Source organism: Schistocerca cancellata, chromosome 4, assembly GCF_023864275.1.
Source record: "Schistocerca cancellata isolate TAMUIC-IGC-003103 chromosome 4, iqSchCanc2.1, whole genome shotgun sequence".
In the NCBI taxonomy this organism is placed as follows: domain Eukaryota; kingdom Metazoa; phylum Arthropoda; class Insecta; order Orthoptera; family Acrididae; genus Schistocerca; species Schistocerca cancellata.
The window spans coordinates 793,943,721-793,965,844 of record NC_064629.1 but is presented as its reverse complement, the minus strand read 5'-3'; the positions used below and the strand labels follow the sequence as shown (position 1 = coordinate 793,965,844).

The window sequence follows — 22,124 nt, the reverse complement described above, 5'->3', positions numbered from 1 at the left end:
TTGGAAGGGTGTCATATAGCCGTTGTACCTTCTCCTGAGACAAACTAGCCCACAGTGGTTGTAGCTGATCCTTGATATCCTGTATACTGGCACTGGGACAGAGTTAACATGCAATCTGGTCCCACACATAATCTGCACTACTCGCCATTAAAATTGCTACACCAAGAAGAAATGCAGATGATAAACGGGTATTCATTGCACAAATATATTATACTAGAACTGACATGTGATTACATTTTCACGCAATTTGGGTGCATAGATCCTGAGAAATTAGTACCCAGAACAACCACCTGTGGCCGTAAAAACGGCCTTGATACGCCTGGGCATTGAGTCAAACAGAGCTTGGATGACGTGTACAGGTACAGCTGCCCATGCAGCTTCAAAACCATACCACATTTCATCAAGTGTAGTGACTGGCGTATTGTGACGAGCCAGTTGCTCGGACACCATTGACCAGACGTTTTCAGTTGGTGAGAGATCTGGAGAATGTGCTGGCCAGGGCAACAGTCGAACATTTTCTGTATCTAGAAAGGCCCGTACAGGACCTGCAACATGCGGTCGTGCATTATCCTCCTGAAAAGTAGGGTTTCGCAGGGATCGAATGAAGGGTAGAGCCACGGGTCATAACACATCTGAACTGTAACGTCCACTGTTCAAAGTGCCGTCAATACGAACTAGAGGTGACCGTGATGTGTAACCAATGGCACCCCATACCATCACGCCGGGTGATACCACAGTATGGCGATGAAGAATACACGCTTCCAGTGTGCGTTCACCGCGATGTCGCCAAATACGGATGCGACCATATGATGCTGTAAACAGAACCTGGATTCACCCGGTTTTTTTTTTTTTTTTTTTTTTTTTTTTTTTTTTTTTTTTTTTTTTTTTTTTTTTTTGCCATTCGTGCACGCAGGTTCGTCGTTGAGTACACCATCGCAGGCGCCCCTGTCTGTGATGCAGTGTCTAGGGTAACCGCAGCCATGGTCTCCAAGCTGATAGTCCATGCTGCTGCAAACGTCGTCGAACTGTTCTTGCAGATGGTTGCTGTCTTGCAAACGTCTCCATCTGTTGACTCAGGGACCGAGACGTGGTTGCACGATCCGTTACAGCCATGCAGATAAGATGCCTGTCATCTCGACTGCTAGTGATACGAGGCCGTTGGGATCCAGCACGGCGTTCCGCATTACCCTCCTAAACCCACCGATTCCATATTCTGTTAACAGTCATTGGATCTTGACCAACGCGAGAAACCGCAATCGCGATAGGCTACAATCCGACCTTTATCAAAGTCGGAAACGTGATGGTACGCATTTCTCCTCCTTACACGAGGCATCACAACAACGTTTCACCAGGCAATGCCGGTCAACTGCTGTTTGTGTATGAGAAATCGGTTGGAGACTTTTCTCATGTCAGCACGTTGTAGGTGTCGCCACCGGCGCCAACCCTGTGTGAATGCTCTGAAAAGCTAATCATTTGTATATCACAGCATCTTCTTCCTGTCGGTTAAATTTCACGTATGTAGCACGTCATCTTCGTGGTGTAGCAATTTTAATGGCCAGTAGTGGATTAGGGACAAATCGGGGAACCTTGTTTCTAGTGCCTTCCACCGCGAAAGTCGAACACGTGGCAGAACAAATGGACGTGGTCAGCCCATAGAGGGCTCCGCCTCCGCGGCGGCTATTCTGCGCAGCGGCTCTCGCGCAGCGAGGGCGCCACCGCTAAGCCACGTGCAGACAGCGGCCAACAGCCGCTCCCTCCGGTTTCGTATATAGGGACCTGCTCTGCCCTAGTCCAGGCCTATCGCATCCGTCTCCCCTCCCCCACGCGGATCCTGTATGATCTCATCCCCTTCCCCCACCTCCTCCTTTTCCTTGAAAGGATACAGATCCTGTACACCTCCCGCAAACTCGATCCTCCTCAACCGCTTGTCTCACCCATCCTCTCCCACCCCCGCCCGCTGCCGCGCCTGTATTCCCACGTCCCACCCGGTCTCCATCTCTCCACCCTCCATACCCTCTCCCAAGGTGGTTTCCGCCAGCTCCCCCTCCCTGATGATGTCCTCCTCCCCTCCATCTACCCCTCCTAACAACTTTGATCCTCCCCCCCCACTTCGTGTGTCCTTTCCTTTAGGCACCTTCCCTCCCTTCTCTCTCCTTTTCCCCCCATCCCCCTTCCTCCATCCCTCTTCCCCTGGGCTTCCCCTTCCCCTTCCTCCCTTCCCCCTATCTTCTCTACCCATAGCATCTCTGCTGTCCCCTCTCCATCTTCCACCCCCCCTCCTCCTCTCTTGGCAGGTCCCCGGACTCGCACACGCTACGTGGACTTTCGTGTGCCGGAGATCATCGCCATCAGTGTCTCGTGTGTGTCATCGTGTTTAGCGTTTAGTGTTCACCGTCGCACTCCATCGTTCACCTGTGCCATCGCCATCTTCAGTGTTTGTGCGTCGTATCAACAGTTTGCAGTGTGGATTACCGTTGAGTGTGAACGGCTCCGTGTTTGTCTTTATGTGTCTGCTGTTTTATTGCCCACTGTTCTGTAACTTATGTGTATTCTTACTGTTTTCTCTCATTGTGTATTCTATGGCTGAAGAGCAGCGTAGAGTGCTGCTGACAGCCTGCCTGTTGTACAGGTTTTAAACTAACAATAAAGTAAAAAAAAAAAAAACCCTAGTCCAGTCCCCTCCCGGATGACGAACTTCGCCGTGACATCTTCCCTTCCTTCCAACTATAACCTGGCCTTGTTCCCCCCCCCCCTCCCCAGGGCCCCCTTTTTCCTCTCCCCTCCTTCTCCCAGAGCGGATTTTCCTCCTCCCCCCCCCCCCCTCCCCTGAGACCCTGCACCCCATACTTGCCTATTTCCTTCCCACATCCCTCCCTACCTGGCCCTCTTCAGCGCGCCCCCCGCTCATCTCCCCCCTCTCTTCCCCTCCCTCCCTTCTTCCTGTCTCCCTCATCTCCTTGCACCTGGCAGATCCTCCGTTTTGATCATCGTCAGTGTGCCACATCGATGTTGTGTTTAGTGCTGTTTCTCCTGTGCATCAAGAGGTGTGATTTTAATTGTGTACTGCCTTGAGGTTCGCCGTCAGTGTTTGTTCTGTGCTACGTCATCCGTCGATACCTTTTATGCTCCAGTCATACTGTGCCTTGTGTTCTTTTAATTGTCGCAGTGTGTGGCTTCTTGTGTGTGCTACTTTTAAACAGTTTTTATCTCCATTTTACAGTCACCCCGTTTTTTATCTATTGCCTTCCATGATGTTCCCCCTTTTTTATATCTATGTTCACCACATTCTCTCCTATGTTATTTTTAAATATCTTCTATTGTTTGTTCTTTGTCTTTCGGCGGAAGAGCAGCGCATATGCTGCTGCCAGCCCGCCCCGATGGGGAATTGAAACACAATAAAAAAAAAAAAAACCTAGTCCAGTCAGTCTGGTACTCGCTCTGGATTTCGTTTTTATCTCGGCGGTACTGCGTTCTGGTCGTTGCTCGTTATTGACATTTGCCTGGCTCTGGTTCCGAGTGGATTTACGTTTGGTGTTTGGTGTTGTGGCTTCCACAAGCCTCCGTTGTTTATCTCTTCCTTGTTGTGTCGCTCATAGTCGGTCGTGGTCGGTTGTTGTCAGTTGTCGTTGGTCTGTCGTCCGACTCGTCCTGTGTTTACCCGGTGGTGCGTGCTCCACCGCCGGTGGCTTCCCCACCTGGCGGCTCCGATCCGCAGCCCAAGGCGTTCCCGCTGTTGGTTGTGGTTACAACATTGTTAGACACGGGGCTACCTCAACATCACCCACACATTTCATAGACAACTGTACTATGTGTGATGGGTATTGTCCTCTTGAAAAATAGTAACATTATAGTGTCGCATGAAAAGTGACACAGTTAGGCAGGATGCCTGTGACGTTCGATTGTGCTATCAGGGGTCGCTTAATCCCTACCAGCTATGACCTGTAGTCATACTGGATGCCTCCCCGGCTCCCCACATCACAATGCTAGGAGTAATGCCACTGTGCATCTCAAAAAAAAAAAATAACCCATGGCTGATCAGAACCTTGACGATGATTATGTCTGCCCTCGCATTACCCTGCTAGCACACTGGACTCGCATTCGGGAGGACGACGGTTCAATCCCGTCTCCAGCCATTCTGATTTAGGTTTTCCGTGATTTCCCTAAATCGCTTCAGGCAAATGCCGGGATGGTTCCTTTGAAAGGGCACGGCCGATTTCCTTCCCAATCCTTCCCTAACCCGAGCGTGAGCTCCGTCTCTAATGACCTCGTTGTCGATGGGACGTTAAACACTAACCACCACCACCACCATTACCCTGCAGTCCAATATCAACTATCACAATCAAATGCTCCACAGATTTGGATATTGTACGCCGCACGCAGATAGCCAAATGGAGACTCTGAATGAGACCATATTCAAACTCTGTAATGTGCTGATAACGCTGTTCCATACGAGTGTGTGGCAGATCCATGTATTTTACAGTGATCACACAACATCTGACCATGTTTATGTCCCTTCTATACCCTACCACGGCTGGTAACAACGCCAAACACGAAAAACACTAAAGCACTTTGTGACTGTTTTCCATGTCACAGGGGAATTGAAATTTTATCATTTATGTATCCACTAATGGTGTGCACGTATGTGAAGTTACATAGACATCCGATCACATCTTCTGGATTTTTCACTTCTTTTCTCACACAGTGTATAGACCTTGTTTAAACATGTTGTGGTTTCTGTGTCTTTCTGGATTTTGCGCACTATAGCTGATTTCGTTCACAGTTCGTCATTGGTAAGCGTGGATAACTTAATGTAGGAAAATTATTTACACCAAAAATTTATGACCGGCTATGTTAAACTTATGGTTCACATTAAATTATTATTCTATGTGAAAGACTGTGTGTGTGTGTGTGTGTGTGTGTGTGTGTGTGTGTGTGTGTGTGCGCGCGCGCGCGCGCGCGCCCGCTCGTTTTGGGTTTAGTGTGTCTGACAGCTCTTTGAGGACAGAGAACAGAGTTACATTGCAGGGAGATATGTATTCCTTTCCTTCTACTATGGCATTCTGTGTATAATAATTTTCTTCAATTATTAGGTTCTGTGTGGGGCTGTTCCTGCATTTGAGAGTTTTGGGTCAGTGTTGACGTTTGTTGGTCTGTGGACCTTATACGTAAGGTGTTTTACGAGTGCAGAATGACAGCTGCTACTTTTTGGTGCTCTCATGTGTTCTGTGTATCTGATATTGAAATTTCCGCTTGTCCGACCAAAACAAATTGAACTGCAGTCTTGACATGTCATCTGATAAATACCAGATGTGCTGTGTTTGTCTAAGTTTGTATTGGCTGTCGCCGGCCGGAGTGGCCGAGCGATTCTAGGCACTACAGTCTGGAACCGCGCGACTGCTACGGTCGCGGGTTCGAATCCTGCCTCGGGCATGGATGTGTGTGATGTCCTTAGGTTAGTTAGGTTTAAGTAGTTCTAAGTTCTAGGGGACTGATGACCACATATGTTAAGTCCCATAGTGCTCAGAGCCATTTGAACCATTTTTTCAGTCTTTGGTTTATGAATATGATTCCTATCCTGTGAGTTCTTTGTTGCTATAAGTGAGGACGTACCATTTGTTTGGTGTTGGAGATACTTGTTATTGTGTGGTTATGTGTGTGTCCTGTGTGTTTGTGTTCTGCGTGTTTATCTTTTGTGTGTCTGTGTTTGCACAGTGGTGACAGTCCTTTTTGTGATAAGTGCCTCTTTCAACTTTTTGTTAATTTTGTGATTCAGTTTGTCTATAACGCTTGTATCGTATCTCTTCTCAAGAGCTATTTGTTTGATTATCTGTAGTTTATTTTTGTAGTTGCCTTCAATGAGTAAAGTCAAGGAAACTCCCTTTGACCTCACAACATACAGACAGAACAGTCAACATCAATTTTCCATGTACAGGAAACTCACCACCGCAAGCACAGCCACACACAAAAACACAAATCACTCAATAATACACAGGCAAGCTGCTTTCCAATACATACTCCGCAGACTGAATGAAGCTACACTCAGTGATGACAACTACAAAAATTAGCTACAGATAATCAAATAAATAGCAATTGGAAATGGATATGGCACAAACATTACAGACAAAGTTAACCACAAGAGCCAATGGCCTTGCCTAATTGAATACATTGGTTCTCGTCACTGAATTTAAGCAACTTCGCTCATCGGTGGTGGCATAAAATCTTTGCGTCAACGTCCTGGATTAAATTCCAAACTTCTCTGCAGAATATTATGAAGTGGGGGGCACGTCACACTGTTGATGGTGATCTATCCATTTGATGGGGATGTTAAGCTCACTGGCCCCCTCCGTGCAATTCGAGAGGAGTATGCTATGTGCGGGTATTCTCCATTCGTCTCTGCTCCACTCATATACTTCCCCACGGCGTCACGTCACCAGGAGCATTCAGTCTCGCTATGGGTAGTGGTCATAGTAGTTTGGCTCATCAGTCTACATGCGCACATCACGTTCCAAAAACTATCACAGATGACATAAAATATTATTCTTATACAACGTTAGCTGATTGTTGTCGACTACAAACAATATTTTACTTACCCACTGTTAAGCTCAAATGTAGTCGCCGAAGATCCATGATGAACTATTAGGCTCAGCCCTGCATGAGATCGTAGTCTCCCATCTGCTAGATTTACTGACGCTCGAAGTTGTTTACCTGGAAAATAATCATAATATTGAGACTCCTAAGTTACTGCAGTTTAAATTTGCATGAACGTCATGTATGTTGTTACTCCAATAGCGCTGTAAAAAAACGATCATACGCAAGTCTGCAAAGACAAATAAACGGAATAAGTGAGTGGTATTTCTACTTTTTTTATTTGATTAGTTTATAGGTTTCACTCGGATTTCTCACAATCCATGTATTCACAGAGGGAACAAATGATACTTAACTTCTGCTCATTTTCGATACCTGAAGATGGTCCTCAAACATTCGCCTTAATGTTGCAGATATTAAATTTCAGGCAATGTGGCAGATTAAAATTTGAATATGTCAGCTTCATAACTATCATTACAAAAACTCTGATTTATAATATGTTCCATATGATGTCCAGAAATGCGACGTCGGCAACCTACATATAACAGCATGGAACCACAGACGTGACTCGTACGTGCCGCATCACCTCTCAGTTCCTACAACTTACTGATACTTATGTTGCTTGAACTGCTCTTATTTACTCGTAAGATTGTAAACATCATGAATTTAAGTTATGACTCTTTTTTAAGCTATATAAATTTTAATCGACGAAGAGTTTTAGATACAAATAAAATTTTTATTTTAATGAAGGGGGTCCCACTAGCAGATTATGGTTCTTTAGAAGTAGAATCTCCATCTATAGTAATTTAATTGAATTAGGTCTACTTCCTGAGAGCTTCGTGAAAATATTAAAAATAAATGAAGACCTCGGCTGTAAACAACGGAAGGGGATGGTCGATTAAAAACAGAGTTATTGTATACAAAACATGGTTAAGTGATGTATTTTATTCACAAAGTTGATAGTTCCACGATAAACTGAGACATGGCAGCTCTATATCCAGTTTCAGATTCTCGCTAATGGCAACTTCGTCAGGACGTGTGCATGTAAACAGTGGTAAGGGCCAGAACTGCTGGTAGTAGTAATGTGTGCAGTGTTCGTGCTAGTAAAATACTTTTCAGCGACAATTCTTACAATCTGAGGATGATGTGGCTACGACTCAGCCAAAGATCCGGAATATGTTCGGGACGCAAATATATTTCAGAAGTTATTGCCCATCAGTAAATGTGAAGGTTTATTTTAGCGAGTAACGATGTTAAGTTGTGCCCCTTACCGTAGTTTACATGAACCTGCTTGACACAGAGTTGATAGAAATGTTAAGGGCCGTACTTAATATTTGATCAATGTCAGTCGCAATCTTAACATAAAAAGCTGAAACAATTCGGATCTTTTAAATGTATATTTTGGATTGGTCTCGCAGCAATGTTTCGTTAATGCGCCCAGCAAGTAAACAGTTGTAAGCCAATGCCAACCCATGTTAACTGCACTCAGTTAGCAACTAAACATTTTTAAATACCCATTGATGGATATTTCAGAATAAAATTTTGGGTAGAATTCACCCTTTTAAAGATATGTCGTCACTGGAAATATACGTTGCATGTACTTGAAATAACGTATTTATGAGCTTTTATTGACAATTTACCGTGCAATTTCTCAAAACAACGAACTTGTCCCTTACCACTCTTACAGCCGAGTTCTTCAACTATAACTAAATTTTATGTGAAATACACTCGTGTTCAGAAGAAACAGAACATCTTGAACGACTAGAGATAGAATGTTCATATTCACAAGACACGTACATTAGTTTGTTCTGCAGAAAGGATAAGCATTTAAATCACTTCGGTTCAGCTTGTGTCCTGTTGCCTAGTAGGCACAGCGTCCACCATGGCCCCTGATAATTTGTTCCATGCGCGACGGCATCGATGCGTGTAAGGCGTGAATGACGTCCTGTGGTATAGCCATCCATGCTGCATTCATCTGGTTCCAAAATTCATCTGTGGTGGCTGGCATTGGGTCACATCACAGCACCCGTAGTTTTCCCATATCCCACACATTTACAACTGACGACAAGTTTGGTGATCTGGCAGCCCCGGGCAAAACGCTGACACCCTGTGACACCAATAAGGCACGTGTTCGTACAGCAACATATAGTCGTGCATTGTCTTGCAGAAAACTGGCGTCTGTCGTAAAACTACGGGTCGCAGTGAGTCGGTCACATACATCACTCTAGTCATAATGCAGTGGAAAGCATCAAATTCGGTTTGTGGCAGTACCCAATAGCTAAAATGGATCAAATACCTCTGAGCACTATGGGACTTAACATCTGAGGTCATCAGTCCCCTTGACTTAGAACTACTTAAACCTAACTAACCTAAGGACATCACACACATCCATGCCCGAGGCAGGATTCGAACCTGAGACCGTAGCAGCAGCGCAGTTCCGGACTGAACCGCCTATAACCGCTCGGCCACGTACCCAATAGCATCCCACACCACAAAGCCTTGAGTCGGCGTTGTATGGCTTGTGTGGATGCAGTCATTGTGATGCCGCTGCCTCTGTCTGCGGCGAACCAAAATGCGGCCATCATTTTCAAATAAACAGAACCTGGATTCGTCCGAAAACACTATCTGATGCCAGTCTTGTCCCCAGTGACGTCGTTCCACACACCACTACCGTCTAGCATTTTTCTGCACATTCGTCAAGGGTAGCAGAAGAAGTGGACGACGCGCACGTAATCCAAGCCGTAATAAACGGCGGAGGACTATCACACCTGACAGTGTACGATGTGTTCCACTGTTGCGCCACAGACGAGGAGGACGCAGATCTGTCCTGCAATGCCATTCGGATATGGTGTTGATCTTCTTGGGGGGTGGTCCGGGAGGTGCGACCTGACCCGTCTCGTCGTGTTCTACGGCCTTCCGCGAACCATTCGGTACACACCCGTTGCCCCGCCGAAACACTTCGTCCCACACAAGCAGCAATTTTCCGAATGGATGCACCACGTTCTCACGTGCCAATAATGCCTCTTTCAAACTCACTAATTTGACGGTACGATTCACGCAGACATCTGCGAGGCATCCTGCGTGTCTACTCAGATCAAGCTGATCCATTACCTTCGGTTTATAGCAACAACGAGAGCCGCAGGCACACTTTACCGATAGATGGTTGACGCCGCGATATCGATGTTGACCTTGAGCACGGGGGCCGACATGTTTCAAATGCTAATTCTTTCTGCAGAACATACTAATGTAAATTTCCTGTGAATATGAACGTCCTAGGTGTTCTATTTTTTCTGCACATGAGTATATAAATATGACAGATGTCTACATAAAACAGCAATTTTCTGCATTTTCTTGAACGATTATCTCCGGGGTTTCGACTGGATGTTTTAATTATCGCAACCTTAATTAACGTGTAACCATTTGATTACATCACACTGCATAAACTGAGGCAGTTTCACACCCTGCGTCGTCCGCAGTCTAATGTGTGGCATAATAAAAGTAATGTAAAGAATATTATCAAAACCACCACTTTTCAGGTGCGACGAGATACCTTTATGTGGCAATCCCCCCCCACAAAGCTCCCTATGTCACTGTGATTATTACATCAATCTGTCTTTCATTTGATAGTAGGAGAATTCCGTCTTAATGTAAAACAGAGATAAATTTCTTTAGAGTGTTTTGCACTAAAAGGCTCAAAATTCTGTGCACAATAATATACTGGTGTGCTAAGAATATGTTGTGTATAATTAAAACAAGCTTTAAATGACAAGTAAATATAAGTAAGAAACCAAAGAGATTCCAGTCTGCAGGAACCGGTTACTTATCTTTGCGTGTGCCTGTTCAGCAGCTTTTAAATTACATCAGGCCATATGTACAAGAGGGATGGCACTTCTTACGTGTTGCTAAGAGAGAGAGAGAACATTGTTGGATAAATGGGCTCGAGCGATCGTTCACTGAACGAAATGCAACGCAGGACTGTTAGCAGATTGGAGGTCGGTAATATCTAGAGGTTGACAGCTGATCAAATATTCGTACTTCTGTTGACCATAAGTGTGGCAGCATCTTCTAACCACGTATTTCTCACGTAAAATGTTCAGCTACAGACACCCAAGGCTTACGTCATTGATTGATATTATGTTTTTACACGCATGAGGGAAAACGACACATCTAAGATTTCCCTTCGATGGGTCCACTAAAACAGCAATATAAAATATTACACATTACAAGCTTGCCTGCGATACCATGTTTTAACAAATATAGATAGCGAAGGATTCGAACAGTTCAGATATTTTTCGCACTTGTGAACAAACAATGTTGCAGAGTGATGTTTCCTACACTCGACAACACATAAGATCACCTTGTTTAAAATCAATATTTATTGTCAAGTATGTTTATGAGTATTAGAGTAGAGCTCATTAGTTTACATTTGCGAAAACGGACAACATTTAATGTAGTGACCAACAGTACCGGCCGGTACCTCGTGGAGATATTTTTCATATTGAAGGAACCTTTTTTTTACTCCAGTTGAACTCAGGAAAGGTCGTACCTATTATAAATAGCGCTTTCTTACTGTTGATACTGTTACCAGTTGCTGTAGAGATTTCTGAATATCATCAGTCATTTTAATCGTATTAATGGATAGTAATTACAAGGTTCTCAATGTTTCCCTCTGAAGAAAAGTGCTGTAATTATATTTTATAGCTTTAGATCTTTCATTTTCAGTCATGAATGGTTTCTTCCTTACTCAAAATCGCTTATGCACCAAACATTTCGTTCAGTAATTATTTTGAACATCATTTTGTATTTTACAGACCAGACATATGTTTAAAAATTTTGTTGTTTGCCTAATCAAGGGGAACCTAACTCTCACATTAATCTAAAATACTGAGGAATTGTAATTAGCATACACAAGGAAAAAGCGTCCTGCGTCTAATTACAAAACATTAAGAACCGTCTTTCAGAGCAAAAACAACCAGTATTCTTATGCACCCTACATGTCTATCCCATAGAGATTGCCCAGATAAAATTAGGCAAATAACAACTCACACAGAAGCGTACGAGCAAGTCATTTGTCCTACACATCACGCCCGAATTGAACTGATTTGTGATTTTCTGTCGGAAAGGTCAAAGTTCGTAGTGAGAGACGGAAAGTCGTCGAGAGAAAGGGAAGTGAATTTGGGGTTTTCTAAGGAAGTATTATGGACTCACCACTGTTACTAATCTATATAAACGATTTAGGAAACAATCTGAGCAGCCCTCTTAGACTGTTTGCAGATGGTCATTTACTATCTACTTGAGTCATCAGAAGATCAGAACGAAATGTATAATGAAATTACGAGGTGCATTCAAGTTCTAAGGCCTCCGATTTTTTTTCTCCGGACTGGAAAGAGATAGAAACATGCGCATTGTTTTAAAATGAAGCCGCGTTCATTGTCAATACGTCCCAGAGATGGCAGCACCGTACGGCAGATGGAATTTTACCACCAGCGGCGAGAATGAGAACTGTTTTAAATACTTAAAATGGCGACGTTTTCCTTACTTGAACAGCGTGCAATCATTCGTTTTCTGAATTTGCGTGGTGTGAAACCAATTGAAATTCATCGACAGTTGAAGGAGACATGTGGTGATGGAGTTATGGATGTGTCGAAAGTGCGTTCGTGGTTGCGACAGTTTAATGAAGGCAGAACATCGTGTGACAACAAACCGAAACAACCTCAGGCTCGCACAAGCCGGTCTGATGACATGATCGAGAAAGTGGAGAGAATTGTTTTGAGGGATCGCCGAATGACTGTTGAACAGATCGCCTCCAGAGTTGGCATTTCTGTGGGTTCTGTGCCCACAATCCTGCATGACGACCTGAAAATGCGAAAAGTGTCATCCAGATGGGTGCCACGAATGCTGACGGACGACCACATGGCTGCCCGTGTGGCGTGTTGCCAAGCAATGTTGACACGCAATGACAGCATGAATGGGACTTTCTTTCGTCGGTTGTGACAATGGATGAGACGTGGATGGCATTTTTCAATCCAGAAACAAAGCGCCAGTCAGCTCAATGGAAGCACACAGATTCACCGCCACCAAAAAAATTTCGGATAACCGCTAGTGCTGAAAAAATGATGGTGTCCATGTTCTGGGACAGCGAGGGCGTAATCCTTACCCATTGCGTTCCAAAGGGCACTACGGTAACAGGTGCATCCTACGAAAATGTTTTGAAGAACTAATTCCTTCCTGCACTGCAACAAAAACGTCCGGGAAGGGCTGCGTGTGTGCTGTTTCACCAACACAACGCACCTGCACATAGAGCTAACGTTACGCAACAGTTTCTTCGTGATAACAACTTTGAAGTGATTCCTCATGCTCCCTACTCACCTGACCTGGCTCCTAGTGACTTTTGGCTTTTTCCAACAATGAAAGACACTCTCCGTGGCCGCACATTTACCAGCCGTGCTGCTATTGCCTCAGCGGTTTTCCAGTGGTCCAAACAGACTCCTAAAGAAGCCTTCGCCACTGCCATGGAATCATGGCGTCAGCGTTGTGAAAAATGTGTACGTCTGCAGGGCGATTACGTCGAGAAGTAACGCCAATTTCATCGATTTCGGGTGAGTAGTTAATCAGAAAAAAAATCGGAGACCTTAGAACTTGAATGCACCTCGTACAATTAAATCAATACCATTAGCTGCTGATATACATCAACAGGAACAGCTGAAAATGTGTGCCCCGACCGGGAGTCGAACCCGGGATCTCCCGCTTGCATGGCAGACGCTCTATCCATCTGAGCCACTGCGGGACTTATCGCCGGCACTCTCCCCGTGAGACCCACATTCTCAGCTTATACTCCACACACTACATTCGTAGTGCCCCTGCCATTATACTCATTATTCGCGGCAGACAATCCACCGAGTCCCATAAGAGTTCAGTCATTTCGTGTGCATCCACACTGAAGGAGGTCATAAGCCGGTTAGACTTAAAGATATGAATATGGCATCTGTTCTTTCGGACATGTCTGGGCTTATCAAATATGATACTCTGTGTGTATAGATAAGATATAATCACAATATACAAAACACAGTGTTCGTATTTAATGATAATAGGAAAGAATTTCCTGAAGTTCTGCAGCTATAACCTGTAGGAAGATAGCAACGCCAGAACATTGCAGGGAAATGGAATTGACCATGAGCGTAAATAAACGCAACGTATTGCTGATGTTATGCATAAGGAAAGAGAGTCACTGCTATTTTTTCGGATGTTGTGCTCCGTCTTATGGTATTACGGAGTATCCATGTCAATAAATTCTGATGTGGCAACATTACATTGCGATTTATCACGCTTTGAATTTTTTTTTTTTTTTACTTTCTGATACAATATTTTTAAACTCTGTTCATCGGCAATATATAATCATTCGCACATAATCATTTTCCATCATAGCTACTAGTAGCACAGTTTGCAGCATAACTGGTTTTAAGTAAGTACTATGGCTCGATGACCTGAGTAATCGAGACGAAACGACTCACATTGTGATATGTAAATATTATCTGTATTTGATAATGGCTCTAAATATGCATACATCTAACGCATTGATTCCCAGATTTATCTAGACAGCATTTGTCTTGCAAATATATCGCCACACAGGCACATAAGTTAGCCCTACATTATTAATCCTTTATCTTGATATTCGCAAACACATTAAGCACCTCTTGCTAATTAGATTTCAATAATTTGATGTTTGTGGGACTTAGATATGAAAAGTAAATTATTCTCCTTTGATATATTTCGATTTTAATCACTGCTGTTACCAATAAAGAAATACATGTAATTTTACAGTTTAGCACTCAGTACAAAATCTAAACAAAGCATTATACAAAAGTCAGGTAACAGTCCTTCCTATTTGCAGTAACTATGTTCAGCATTATTGGGTTAGTGGCAGTTATCCAGTCATCACATCGACTGACCATCGTTACTCCAATAGTACCCACCAACTGTTCAGGGTAATGGCGGTCACCAGATTCGAGGTAATGGCACTCATCATGTGAACTGACTATCATGACCAAATTGCATCTGCCATGCACTCAGAGTAATGATGATCACCATGATTGAGGTAACGTAAATCACCAGATCAACTAATCTTCATTACCCCCAATAGTATCCACCAAATGTTTGGGGTAAAGCTGGTCACCATTAAAGAGGCAATGGTGGTCACCAGGCCAACTGACTATCATGATCCCCACTGTATCCACCATGTTTTTGTAGTAGTGGTGGTCACCATGAGTGAATCATCATGTCAACTGACCATCGTTACACCAATAGTATCTGCCATTCACTGGGAGTAATAATGGTCACTATGATCAGGGTAATGGCAGTCACCATGTCAACTGGCAATCATTACCTCAACAGTATCCACCACGTGTTCGGGATTATGATGGTCATCATGCTTGGGGTAATGGCAGTCACCATGTCAATTGATCCTCATTACCTCAATAGTATCCAGCTTCTGTTTGGGGTAATGGTAGTCACCATGATCAAAAGAAAATGGTAGTCACCTTTTCAAGTAACCCCCCCCCCCCTCCAAATACTATCTAGGACGTAACGGTGGACACCATGTAAACTGACCATCATTGTCCCACCCAGCGATATGCAAGGTAGTAGTGGTCACCCTGTAAATCAGTAATTGCCAACCTTTAGGAGACCATTATCTCTGATAACGCAGCTGACAATAAAACATAGTGGCGTTGGTGATTTAAGGAGGTTTAGTGAGGATATGGAAGAATTGCGCCAGAACTGACCTTGGAGAGCGAGCTCGAAACTTTTCATACTGTCTGAGAGACCACACCTCGTGACTTAATGATTAAAGCAGAAGGTGGAGATACTGGAGGAAAAGCAAAAGGAGATTATTATAGTGAGGAAGATGATGATGATGATGATGATGATGATGATGATGATGACGATGATGAAGAAGATGATGACTACGATGAGGCAGATAACGTTCACAATTGGAAGACATTATCCAACAAATCACCTACAGATACTGTGGTGTCACCGCAAGACACCACACTTGCTAGGTGGTAGCTTTAAATCGGCCGCGGTCCATTAGTACATGTCGGACCCGCGTGTCGCCACTGTCAGTAATCGCAGACCGAGCGCCACCACACAGCAGGTCTAGAGAGACGTACTAGCACTCGCCCCAGTTGTACGACGACTTTGCTAGCGACTACACTGACGAAGCCTTTCTCTCATCTGCCGAGAGACAGTTAGAATAGCCTTCAGCTAAGTCCATGGCTACGACCTAGCAAGGCGCCATTAACCATATCTGGAAAGAGTCTCACTTGTATAACAAAGAGCGATGTACCACAATGATGGAATAAAGTTAAGTATTAACGCAGCTACGTACTTTTCTTTATAGCATTCATCACGTATCCTGTTTCAGACCTCACGCCAGCCGGCGTGAGTAACGCGTGCATTTCGGTTACCCTTCACTGTGGACTGGCTGTCTTGTCAGTCCACAACAGATACCATCAATATCCAAAGGAATAACCAAAATACATTGGTGTAGCGATTAGATTTCTTGCTAGCTTTGAAAGCAGTGGCTAATAATTACCATTATAATGAAATCAATCACACTGAAGACGAAATTCGAGATGCATCGATTATTGCTTCAAGTTTACGACAACTGGCAAAACTAAAGAGAATGCTGTGATTAAAAGCCTAGCATAAAATACGTATCCGATCCACAACAGTGATTGCTCACAGGTGATATATAGTGATATGGCTTTTTGGTACCTGAAAAGGCCGGCTCACGTCTCATTGTAAACATGCGAGATCGTGCACTTAGCTGTCATTAATTTCACTATCAAATAAAGTCAATGCATTTGATTTAGCAAAATATGACATGCTGTGAAAGGCATCGGCGAGTATGAACTCAATGACAAAGCGTTTTTGCTTGTTGAAACAAGCCCAATTTGTCCGGATTTGCTGAGTCGGTGAAATACGATGTGCTTGGAGATTGTGAAAGTATTGACTTGCTGACTTGGCAGAGAAAAATTGGAAATAAAAGCTAGGTACAGCTTTCCACGGCAAATTATTAGTATATTACTATTATCAGTCTAACATTTTTCACCTAGAAATTGCATGTTATAGCACAGGGACTTTTTTTTCAATCAGTGTCGCAGAATCTGCCAGCAGCCCCTCAAACACCTCAAACTCCTGATAATGACGAAATTTAGAGCAGCGGTCGTCGTCTATTTAAAGATCCGCAAAAGACCATTGACTGACTTGAGTGTTTGGGCAATGCATGGTAGGCTGAACAACGTGGCAACGTTGACCATTTCATAAACACTAATGTACAATGGCCATCAAGAAAATAGACTGCTCAGGGTCACACCCACTGCATGCAGTCTCCGGGCGCGGAGGGCTATGATTCGCTCGTTTCACAGCTTTATTCCCATAAGTTGTAGCAGTGAAGTGGATCCCCGCCAGCTGAATGTTCGGTGTGCCTGTGTGATATCCTCGTGTGGTTTTAGTCCCCTGTCGAAAGGCGCATTGACTCGCATTTTCTAGTGAACGAAATGGAGAGGCTAGGGGCTACGTGTAGTGCAGCAATGGTTGGTGCGTGTAAAGGGACGGCAAGATATTCCAAAAAAATCTAAAATTGCCATATCGAACGTGCTGAAGCTTTGCTGACCTGGCCAACAGTGAAGAAGCCAGAGACATCATAAATTCTGCGCAAATCCATAACAGAAAGCAAAAGCCTAAGGTATTTCTGAGTTGACTGTAGGCAGCATTAAAAGAGCTGTAATATGGGCAGACGTGAACACATATCTTGATTCTCAAAGAAATAGATATGAAGGAGAAGAAAAAGCCACAGAATTTGACGATTTTCACAATAAGCTCGTGCATAGAACTGCACTTGTTTACTATGACAAAGGAGTGTGTGCGACGGCTAGAAAAATGCGAGGTGATTTCAATGAAAAAATTAATGATTGGGACTCAAAGATGTCCGCTCTTTGTCTGCTCCGTTCACTTGCTTTTCGATTCAGAGAGTGTAATGATGGGCGGAAATTTTTAATGAAACGCAGAGAAACTGCTGCAGCAAGAGCGAAGTTTTTGAGTACTTTGCATTTATGACGTGCTGAGGACAACAGGCCGGTAGTAAAGTTTACGAAACTAGGGTTTTACGAAACCACGTCGATGAGTAAATATGGCACGACTTCAAACGAAACGATGGTTTGAAAGTGCCTACTGGTAGCGGTGGCCGACTAATCATCGCCCATGCTGGTTCATTGGACACAGGCTTCAGGCCAGAGGGCAAACTTATTTTTCGTGTTAGTAAAAAATCTTGCCAATCCGATTACCATTCAGACATGAATGGAGATGCATTTAAGAATTCGTTTATTCGACTCTTGTCTGTGCTGAAAGAAGCTTTGTTATTGCAATGAATAATGCCATTATCATTACATTTAAATAGAAAAGCTGCCTCGTTCAAACTGGCGCAAGGCAGACAAAATGGAGTGGATGAACAGAAAGAATGTTTCATTTTCAGTCGATGAAAGCAAGGCTGACCTTCTATCCTAGGAAGAAATAACTGGTACCAAAAAGACATAACGAATTGGATCGACTGGTAATGAAATGTGACACCTGTCACCTATCTTTTCCAGTAACATAGTGCTGATCTGGGCTAAGGTTAAACGAGGAATGGTGAAAAAACATTACTTCCAAACCTGCAGACGTCAAGCTGATAACATGACGCACCAGACAAAGTAACTCAGCAAGACCGTGTGAGGTGCGTAAAACACGCGGGAACATTGCAAGAACCTGATTTCTGGGGCCAGGGCCTAAGAGACAGCATAGTTGAATCTGCGACGGTACACACGGCCGAAAGAAGTGACAGCGAACTTGACACGGAATCAGAAGATGCTCCAATCCGGGTAAGTGAAGGTTTGTGAAGACCATACTCGATTTTTGTCTCTGTTTATTTTAGTTATACATTGGATGTACGATAAATCTGTCACAAGTGGTGGAAGTGGTGGAAATTAGATTACTCGCTAGAAATTTCCTTTTAAAATGAGAATGTCAGTTCTGCATTTATTAACAGCGGCAGTTTTTTCCTAAAAAAAAAGTATCAGGTTTGTTCAGATTCGTATTTCATCTTAACACATTGTCCTCCTTGCCTCATATTTTGAGTGGAAACGCATAAAGTACTTTACTAGACCTAACACAGCATATACCATCTCAAGTCAAGAGCACACGCGGGCAGAAACACTGGAAACAAAACGTTAATTACGGCTAGTAGACTAAATTAAAGACGCTCTTTGAGTTTCAAAAATAATTTCAATGCTTTTGGAGAAATTTTCTCGCTAGAAGTTTACTCTTGGTTAACACAAACATAAGTGAGTCAGCGACGACAATATAACCAACATATCAGAAAGCTGTCGGAATGAAATTCTTCATATTCTTTCATATTTTGTACGATATTTGATAGCCTCCGATACCGCGAGGCACTATAATGTTTTATCCTAGATGAAGTAAAAAGTAACGTTTTCATCACAGTTGTAATCCAGAGTGGTTTTAGTTTTTCATTGTAGTAATAAAGTAAGTTTCGCAGTTTATAAGTACATCACCTTGTGCATTTTGTCAAGTAGTATTCTCCACTACCTTTTTTCTAATTTTTAGACGTGAACTTGACATTTGTAGAAACTTGCAGAACTGTACAAAACTGGAATGATCTTCAGCCGTCTATGTTCATGCTGGCCACTATAGTAATATTATTTATTAATGAGTTAAATTTGTTATGGCCTAACAACCTGTTCAGTGTCACGTGCAATTTTTTCTTATATATTTTCCATGTGAAGGCAACAGAAGAGATTACAAAAAGAAGGCAATCAGAGGTACAACGCCAAAAGAAACATATAGCGAAGTGCTGGTTTTTCACTGAGAGAGGCCGCTGCCAAATATGGTATAAATTTCAAGACGCTCCTGAAGTTCTGCTGGTAATAATATTTTTAGTTAGACATAATTCTACATTTATTTAGTTAAAAACATTATTTTACATAAAGTAATTGAGTGAACATTTTAAGATGAATTAATTTTCACATTTATTGCTATTATCCACAACAAATATAGTGAATCACTATGTAAAAGATCGTTAAATACATATTTATATTATCTCTTATCATAACTATTCAGTGATGGACACAAAAAAATCTCGCTATGTTTTGTCAGAAAGTAAAACGAGCACAGTGTGTTCACAGCAAGAAAACATGAATTCTTCTACTTCCATGTTGTATCTAGGAAATGGTGGAAGCGCAATATGCATCGAAAGACGTTTGTCGTTGAGATAGGAGAGTTGGCACCCAATCGTGACAGCAAGAAGCATCAACAGTGGATTTGGAGTGACAGGTTGAGTTGTCTGAAGCACTGCAACATACACTCCTGGAAATTGAAATAAGAACACCGTTAATTCATTGTCCCAGGAAGGGGAAACTTTATTGACACATTCCTGGGGTCAGATACATCACATGATCACACTGACAGAACCACAGGCACATAGACACAGGCAACAGAGCATGCACAATGTCGGCACTAGTACAGTGTATATCCACCTTTCGCAGCAATGCAGGCTGCTATTCTCCCATGGAGACGATCGTAGAGATGCTGGATGTAGTCCTGTGGAACGGCTTGCCATGCCATTTCCACCTGGCGCCTCAGTTGGACCAGCGTTCGTGCTGGACGTGCAGACCGCGTGAGACGACGCTTCATCCAGTCCCAAACATGCTCAATGGGGGACAGATCCGGAGATCTTGCTGGCCATGGTAGTTGACTTACACCTTCTAGAGCACGTTGGGTGGCACGGGATACATGTGGACGTGCATTGTCCTGTTGGAACAGCAAGTTCCCTTGCCGGTCAAGGAATGGTAGAACAATGGGTTCGATGACGGTTTGGATGTACCGTGCACTATTCAGTGTCCCCTCGACGATCACCAGTGGTGTACGGCCAGTGTAGGAGATCGCTCCCCACACCATGATGCCGGGTGTTGGCCCTGTGTGCCTCGGTCGTATGCAGTCCTGATTGTGGCGCTCACCTGCACGGCGCCAAACACGCATACGACCATCATTGGCACCAAGGCAGAAGCGACTCTTATCGCTGAAGACGACACGTCTCCATTCGTCCCTCCATTCACGCCTGTCGCGACACCACTGGAGGCGGGCTGCACGAAGTTGGGGCGTGAGCGGAAGACGGCCTAACGGTGTGCGGGACCGTAGCCCAGCTTCATGGAGACGGTTGCGAATGGTCCTCGCCGATACCCCAGGAGCAACAGTGTCCCTAATTTGCTGGGAAGTGGCGGTGCCGTCCCCTATGGCACCGCGTAGGATCCTACGGTCTTGGAGTGCATCCGTGCGTCGCTGCGTTCCGGTCCCAGGTCGACGGGCACGTGCACCTTCCGCCGACCACTGGCGACAACATCGATGTACTGTGGAGACCTCACGCCCCACGTGTTGAGCAATTCGGCGGTACGTCCACCCGACCTCCCGCATGCCCACTATACGCCCTCGCTCAAAGTCCGTCAACTGCACATACGGTTCACGTCCACACTGTCGCGGCATGCTACCAGTGTTAAAGACGGCGATGGAGCTCCGTATGCCACGGCAAACTGGCTGACACTGACGGCGGCGGTGCGCAAATGCTGCGCAGCTAGCGCCATTCGACGGCCAACACCGCGGTTCCTGGTGTGTCCGCTGTGCCGTGCGTGTGATCATTGCTTGTACAGCCCTCTCGCAGTGTCCGGAGCAAGTGTGGTGGGTCTGACACACCGGTGTCAATGTGTTCTTTTTTCCATTTCCAGGAGTGTATATCTGCTGTCAACGGTCTCAGCTACCAGTTATGGTGAACTTGAGTTTCTCACAGCAGCATTGCGTGCAAGATTTATAGTTGCAGAGTGAACAATGTGGACACAGTGGATTTCGAGAATAGTGATATTGGCTAACGTAATTTTTTCACTTTAAATGTTATTTTATGGTGTATGTGTGAAAAAATTGTATAATGTGGTTTTGTAACTTGTTTCAGTGTATGTGTGAAAATGTAAAATCATTGTGTAAATGTCCACAGTCAAGCAGGTATGCATCTAACTGTCTTTGGAATGTAAACTTTATTATATCTAGGGCATTATTGTATTGTGTACATGTGAAAATACACTCCTGGAAATGGAAAAAAGAACACATTGACACCGGTGTGTCAGACCCACCATACTTGCTCCGGACACTGCGAGAGGGCTGTACAAGCAATGATCACACGCACGGCACAGCGGACACACCAGGAACCGCGGTGTTGGCCGTCGAATGGCGCTAGCTGCGCAGCATTTGTGCACCGCCGCCGTCAGTGTCAGCCAGTTTGCCGTGGCATACGGAGCTCCATCGCAGTCTTTAACACTGGTAGCATGCCGCGACAGCGTGGACGTGAACCGTATGTGCAGTTGACGGACTTTGAGCGAGGGCATATAGTGGGCATGCGGGAGGCCGGGTGGACGTACCGCCGAATTGCTCAACACGTG

The 22,124-nt window shown here is 44.2% G+C and overlaps 1 protein-coding gene across 1 annotated transcript in view; it reads right to left on the bottom strand.

Moving 5' to 3' along the window:
* Positions 1-22,124, bottom strand: part of LOC126183564 (pancreatic lipase-related protein 2-like) — a 144,314-nt gene that overhangs the window by 20,337 nt on the left and 101,853 nt on the right. Inside the window, exon 7 of the mRNA XM_049925642.1 lies at positions 6,591-6,705. Within this exon, the coding sequence (XP_049781599.1) occupies positions 6,591-6,705 (115 nt within the window). The remainder of the gene's footprint in view (positions 1-6,590; positions 6,706-22,124) is intronic.